Source organism: Limulus polyphemus, unplaced genomic scaffold, assembly GCF_000517525.1.
Source record: "Limulus polyphemus unplaced genomic scaffold, Limulus_polyphemus-2.1.2 Scaffold1202, whole genome shotgun sequence".
In the NCBI taxonomy this organism is placed as follows: Eukaryota; Metazoa; Arthropoda; class Merostomata; order Xiphosura; family Limulidae; genus Limulus; species Limulus polyphemus.
Genome location: NW_013666812.1, coordinates 114,686 through 121,979, shown reverse-complemented (window position 1 = coordinate 121,979; position 7,294 = coordinate 114,686). Strand labels below are relative to the sequence as shown.

General features: G+C 30.3%; 1 protein-coding gene across 4 annotated transcripts in view; it reads right to left on the bottom strand.

Moving 5' to 3' along the window:
- LOC106462586 (maestro heat-like repeat-containing protein family member 1) overlaps positions 1 to 7,294 on the bottom strand; it is an 82,285-nt gene that overhangs the window by 42,279 nt on the left and 32,712 nt on the right. For all 4 annotated transcript variants that reach the window (XM_013922526.2, XM_013922528.2, XM_013922527.2 and 1 more), the window contains exons 16-20: positions 6,845 to 6,989; positions 5,087 to 5,269; positions 3,433 to 3,596; positions 1,960 to 2,079; positions 1,260 to 1,379 (exon numbers count right to left, since the gene is read on the bottom strand). In XM_013922526.2, the coding sequence (XP_013777980.1) occupies positions 1,260 to 1,379; positions 1,960 to 2,079; positions 3,433 to 3,596; positions 5,087 to 5,269; positions 6,845 to 6,989 (732 nt within the window). The remainder of the gene's footprint in view (positions 1 to 1,259; positions 1,380 to 1,959; positions 2,080 to 3,432; positions 3,597 to 5,086; positions 5,270 to 6,844; positions 6,990 to 7,294) is intronic.

Sequence of the window (7,294 nt, the reverse complement as noted above, 5' to 3'; positions counted from 1 at the left end):
ACAGCTGTTGATTACATTATATTAAGAAAATTTTAGAGCCTCACCACATCCTTAACAGTCAATGTAACCACATCTGCTTGTATTCTGTCTAATGACTATGCATCTGGACAATAGCCCTGCCACATAATTTCCTTTCCTGCTTTCTATAATCTATCTGGTGGAGCAAAAGCACAATTTCCTATTGCCAATTTCTAAGACTGAGCAAGCACACAGAAATACCTACACAGTGTCAAACACTTTAACGACATGTAATAAAATAAAACAGTAAGAATACTTCTTTCATTCTTCAGCTGCTTTAATTGTTCAAGAGTTGAATGGATATGTTGTGGAAGCAATTTTGTGTACATGTGACTAATGTTGCTTTTCCAGATGAAGATCCTTCTTGATTATGTTGTGTACTGTTGCCTGGGGCACTTGGATGGCTTTTGCCAGACTTTTTTGTTCATGGATTCTCATCTCTTACAAGAAGCTGCACTTTAATTATCACAGCTGATCCACATTCTATTGTTTTCTAATACCAAGAAGTACAAGGAATATCCTGTCTTAGAAATTCTAAATCCCTGATCTGAACACAGCTTTATTATCTGAGTGTATGAATATTTTGTATTGGAGAGGGCTGTTATATACCCTTCCTAAAAGTAGTCAGTTTTCAATGGCATCACATTACCTATGAAAAGCCAAACAATATCAAAATTTAGTTCTGATACATGTCTTCCTACCACAACTTTATATTGGCTGTGGTATTCACAACTTGCTGATTTGCATATTCAAAATTATTTTAATATAAGGTACTGTTGGATATACAAGACTGTTTAGTGTAAACATTATTATTTAGTTTATTTTGTGACTTAATATATAATGAATGTTTAGTTTTCATGACAGGAATGTTCAAGGTTGATTGTTTTAAAAGCATTAGTTGTGACAAATTTCATTAACTCCATACTGTGTATGCAGTTGATTGTTGTAGTGGGCTTCAGTAATATTCAGTACTTTTCTCACTAAGTGAGTATTGTTACATCATAGCATCTCCTAAGTTGTAGAATATTCCTTACAGGTACTTAACTCTCTGTATTGAACAGATGACAACTTCAGTAGCATTGTTACAGATAACAAAAAACTGATTGGCAGACCAAGTATATTTTTGAAAAAACCATTTGGAATTTAAAATCTATAAATATATACTTATATAAACTTACATAGTATGACATATGTAACAGCTTAAAAAAAAATACAAATTTTAATTCCCAAGTAAAGCTTACCTTTATAAATCCCAGAATACCAGCATTCTTCTTCTGATCATCTTTGGCCACCTGTTCAAGTTTCACAAGAACTGCATCAAGGTGGGTTGCAGCACAATATCCTACAGCTAAAGCACAACCCTAAACACATGAAAATAAAATAAAATCTCTACAGAAAAGTTCCACAGATAGTAAACAACTTCAAAACTAATGCTTATTATTCTATATATAAAAGGAAAATGGACTACAAATACATACTTTACACTACCTTATGATTCTATATACAAGAGAAAAATGGACTATAAATACATACTTTACACTACCTTATGATTCTATATACAAGAGAAAAATGGACTATAAATACATACTTTACACTACCTTATGATTCTATATACAAAAGAAAATGGACTATAAATACATACTTTACACTACCTTATGATTCTATATACAAGAGAAAAATGGACTATAAATACATACTTTACACTACCTTATGATTCTATATACAAGAGAAAAATGGACTATAAATACATACTTTACACTACCTTATGATTCTATATACAAGAGAAAAATGGACTATAAATACATACTTTACACTACCTTATGATTCTATATACAAGAGAAAAATGGACTATAAATACATACTTTACACTACCTTATGATTCTATATACAAAAGAAAAATGGACTATAAATACATACTTTACACTACCTTTATGTACTTACTTCTCGTTCCAAAGGATTTGTGTTCTGGATGTTTTCAAACAAAATGTCCAATGTCTGGCTTGTGAACTGTTTATTTCCAACTTTTTTAAGTACAACTCCCAACACCTTCAAAAGCACATACTGAAAAAACAAAACCATTATTCAGTTTATTATAGCAAGAACAACACTTGGAAACTAAAATACCTTATACCGAAGACTCTCTTGATCTGATAACTAATTACCTTTGTCATACTACTAAGTCCTTTGGCCACTTTGCAGTGTTTTAGCTGGGAAACACTACAAAAGATGAAAATTAAGGAACATGACTATTAACATATGGGAAAAAATAGATGCCAAGAAGATATTATTCAATTTTGCCACCAGATGGTATATTTTTGAAGTACATGTTCAATATCTCCTCCCTCATTCTGAACTACAGCATCCAGATAAAAAATAATGTTAAAATACATTAACTCAATGTGTTAAAATGAAAAGAATTAAAATTTTGATTGTATCCTTCAGCATGGGTAGTACCTGAATACTAGCCCAGTAAAAGATGATAGTAATCTGCCAGGTGAGGATAAGTAACCAAGTTATTTCAGCTTACTTCATATTTCAATTCGATTAATTGTATAAATTATGCTCCTAATCAGTTTATCTTTCTTCCCAATCATGGGTAGTCATGTTCCCCTGTTTTCACCTTCATATATTGTATCATTTCTGAGGTATGACATTGAAAACTGACAAAAGAACTCTATGGTTACCCTATAATATATATATATATCTATGGCAAAATTATAGTAATTTAGAATGTCCTAACAACTACGTTTTTCACATGTTTAAAAGTGCTACCAAAATGGCACATCAAAAAATTAATTGCCAAACTTATGTAATAATGTTTAGTTAGAAAACAAAAAAGGTCAGCATGTGTATCCCTTCACAAGAAAATAGCAAGCCTGCATATGCTACTACTCCACATGCTTTGTTGCCTGCAGTCAGCAATGTAGTGGGTACAAATATTTTTTTTATGATTCAGATATATCAATTGCATTTTTATGACTCAGATATGCCATCTAGTTTATAATCTTATAAGTGTTTGGTTATTACAAACCAATTAAATGCAGGCATAATTCAAGGGTCATAAATTTAATAGGATTTAGTTGGCATTTTGGCACAAATGTTTACCATCAGATGACTGACAACAATGTTGTTAATATCTTCAGAAGTGAGGAATAACACTGTAGTTAATGAAGTAGAATGTTGTTAACATCTTTGTAGTTAAGAAAGTAGAATGTTGTTAACATCTTTGTAGTTAAGAAAAAAAATGTTAACATCTTCAGGAGTTAGTAACAACAACACAGTTAACAAAGCATGCAGAGTTGTAGCCTACAAAAGCTAGATAAACAAAAATGGAAAGAAAAGTTTTCTTTGAACCACTAAAACTTGTACATCTTTTTCAATATAAATTTTTACATAATGTGTGGGCATTCTCACTTTGTCATCAGGGCTCTTGTCATATAGAGACAACTGAGATGCCAAAGCTTTACCAAAGGACACTGTCCATTCTTCTCTGTCTACCTCCTGAACTGTCTCCGTAACGAAGTCCACAATTTTATCCTCCCATTCTTCTTGATTGAAACATTCACTTTCTTCTGAAACTAATACAGAATAATTTACCTATTTAATAAGGTATCCCTCTAAGACATTGCCACAGGCACATGAAGAGGATGCACTATTATAAACCTTGTTTTAACTTCAAAAAAGTTTGATACCAATGATAATTGAGTTTGTAATGTTGTACCACCATGAAAAAAAGTTATTCTCCTTCAAACTTCCCTAAGTTTACTGGTTTCAAGTTTGAAATAAGTAATGCAATATTAGAAAGTCTTTTTGTTTTTGTTATTGGGTACCTACAGATAAAAATTTTGCACTGAAAGCTTTTATTTTTTAAATTTATAATACTATAATGAAAGAGTCAGAACATACATTTTCTAAATATGCATAACTATCTTCAGGCCTTAACTCAAGGATGTGATCAATTAAATAGTTTTTACTAATCTACATATAAACACATACACCTCTAGTTCGTGAAATTATTTTTTTCTGTAAGAAGAACTACTAATAATCCAAAGCATTAATGCAAACCTACAAGGTTACTTCTTGTATTTTTTAGTTTAAATAATGCATTAAATCTTAGATTGATTCCTTTCTAATGATAATATAGTGGTTATATTTTTCTCATTCTTCTTGTTCTCTGTGTTTCACTAGGAGAGAGGTAGGAGTGTGTATTTTTGAAGCAGAAGCTTTCAAGTTTAAAGGAAACAAACTCTCCAAGAAACTATAGATAAAAATTATAAACTGTTGATGCTTATTGTGGCTATTTTAGCCTAAAATATGAATCACTTGGTTTAAGAGTTAAAAGAAATATCATGTGTGAAAAGTAATTTTCATGTTAAGATAAAAAATACTTTTCTTCATCTCAAAAATCTCAGATTTGATTTGTGTAATCTCTAAAACCTCTTAAATAAGTTTCAAAGGTTTTTTTTCAGTAAAACTTTATATATTTTTTATTTTCTCTACTCTAACTCTATAGAAAGTTGGACAATTTTACCAACCTCGTAACCACCAAAAAAATAAATTGAAATTACTCGTTTTTCTCTTTCTAGAATAATTTCAAATGGTAACATGAAACTACATTTGTTTATCTTAAGATGGCTCTGAAACTAAACAAAATTGAAAGCTATGAAAATTATGCTTTGCCTGAGTGATGACAACATCCTAATGAGTTATTTACGTTAAATTTCATACTTCTAGGAGGGGTAGTAAATAAATTAGAGAAGAGGGGATTGCCTAGAGAGAAAATGTCAATTCTCACACTAGGAGAAATTCAGGATTTTTTTAAAATATTGCCTGAAAAAAGTAAAAAGTTATAAACTATTAACATATGGATTATTAGCTATGTTTTTATGCTATACTTATTGGTATATTATTAAAAGAAAGTAGCTTAATTAAATTTTGAATGTTACTCACTAAATACCTTGGGACATGGAGATGCCCATGGAGAAAGGGTTAACTGAACCACTTAAGAAATTGTTAAAAATTGAATCTCATGACATGCATATAGTAGAAAAATATTCTAATACTGTACCTTCCAAATGTTTAATCAGAGAGGGTATTTTTGAGTCCCACAAAGCCATTAGACTTTTTTCCATAACAGGTGCAATTTGCTTTAGAAAACTAAGAATCTGACATCCCCGACTTCGATCAACAAAAGGTCGTCCAAGCAATACAGTCAGCCTTGCTAACAACACAGGGGGTCTTGGGAGGTTGCCTGAAGGATAAATACAGTTTTCATATAAAGTCTGATGATATGCATGTTAAAAATAATTATAGGCATAATGCACTAACACTATTTCATCAAATGTATAAACAAGTTACAATTAAACACATGGTTTCCACATTTTTGGGCTGACAAATTTCCAAGACTTTACCAGGACCACTAAGCAGTTTTCCAGGGCCTTTTTAAGCTAATCCATATCTAAACTAAACATTTCATGCATAACTGGCAGTTCTTTATTGTCACTCTGTTTGGTAAATTAATAAACAGAAAAAGACCACAGAATATAGTTCAACTCATTATTTGAACTTTTAAGTAATTATTTTACTTCAACAATCCCACGTCTTCAAAAATATTTTTGGTTCATCCGTATGTTAGACCATCATAAACTGTGCATTAAAGTTACTACAAAGCAAACATGTTAACCAATATAATCACAAATAACAAACAGAAAATGAGTCAATTCTCCTCTTACAGTGTTCATAAAATCAATAAAACACACATTAGTAGATAAGAAACCTTACAGAAAAAATTTAGCTGGTGTATTTTAGAATTCAATTTTTAATGGAAAACAAATAAATAATTGCAGTTTTTTTTTTCATATCAAAAACTAAATTCAAATTATGGTCAGAATGATTAGTAGGAAAGGTTAACTACCAGTGAAAGATTTGTACTTTCCTGACATTGACTGATCACTTGCCAATATCACTAATAAGTCACTATATTAACAAGACAAAGGCTTGCAAGACCTAGCCTGGTGGTGGGTGGTATACTTAATAGTTATGAATTGAAAATAACTGTCAATTATCAGCTATAAAACCTTTGCCAAATCTCCATCCAAGAAAGTTTAAAACAGGCACTTTTCAAATTTTTAGTTGCTCTTTTAAAAATCTATAAAAGCATTTATATATAAATCATAATAACATACAGTCAGAAACCAAAGCAAGTATTGCTATTAGGAGAATAGAAATAATATTATATGGATTATATTGAACCCAGACATTGACTAATCTACTCAAACCAAAGATATAATGAAAATATTGAATCTGATAACAACTTGAAAAAAATAAAGAAGTACAAAAGAACCAATTTTCTATGCATATACTTTGCAATTCAACCAAAACTAAAAAAAATTCAATTACAGCATGGTGAAGTGCCAATAAAAATTTCAAACACCATTTCTTATTTGTAGGGACCATGATTTTTTTTCTTCTTATTTTACAACATAGAGCAAAATTATGTACTTCCATACTTTTCACAGAATTGTGGAAACAATGTAAACACAACTGATGGGAAAAACTTGTATATGTTGCTTGTAAATACTTTTACTGCTAACAATGGTCTTCATTTTGACAAAACTTAAATAATCCCAACAGCAATAATTGGGAAAATGCATCAAGTCGAAAACCACATTACAACTTCTTTCATATTATTTTGAAAAATGCACCAACATTGTAAATATTATTGCACTAAGATTTTGTACAAATGAGAGTCTAAAGCTTTCAGTAATGTTCCAAATACAAAACATTGTATAGTTGAAGTTATGATCTTAAAGCTCTCTAATCTTACTGTCTTTGTCAAACTTTATTTCCAAATCAGTTCCTTGTTCTTCACGCTTCTTAGCTGCAAGTTGTGCAAGACTTCTACACACAGTGCCAACAGCTCCAGTCATCTCTTCTGGCATTAAATACTCCATTAGAGAAGGCCACATCACCTAAAAAGAAAAAAAAAAATAATGTATCTACATTTTCAAGTTTTCCTAAACAAAGCTATAGCAGCTGCTAAAAATATTAAAACAAAACTTAACTTACTCAAAAAACAATGCAAAAGAAATCATTATCATTTTCACATTGTAAAAAAATTAAATTTCATTTAAAAAATCCACAGTACCTGATTAAAAAAATCAAAATGTTGAGAAATTTTATACAGAAATAGAATGTATATATATATATATATATATATATATAATTTTAAAGTAAGACTAAAGAGATGCACCATGTAGAACAACAACTAAACTTT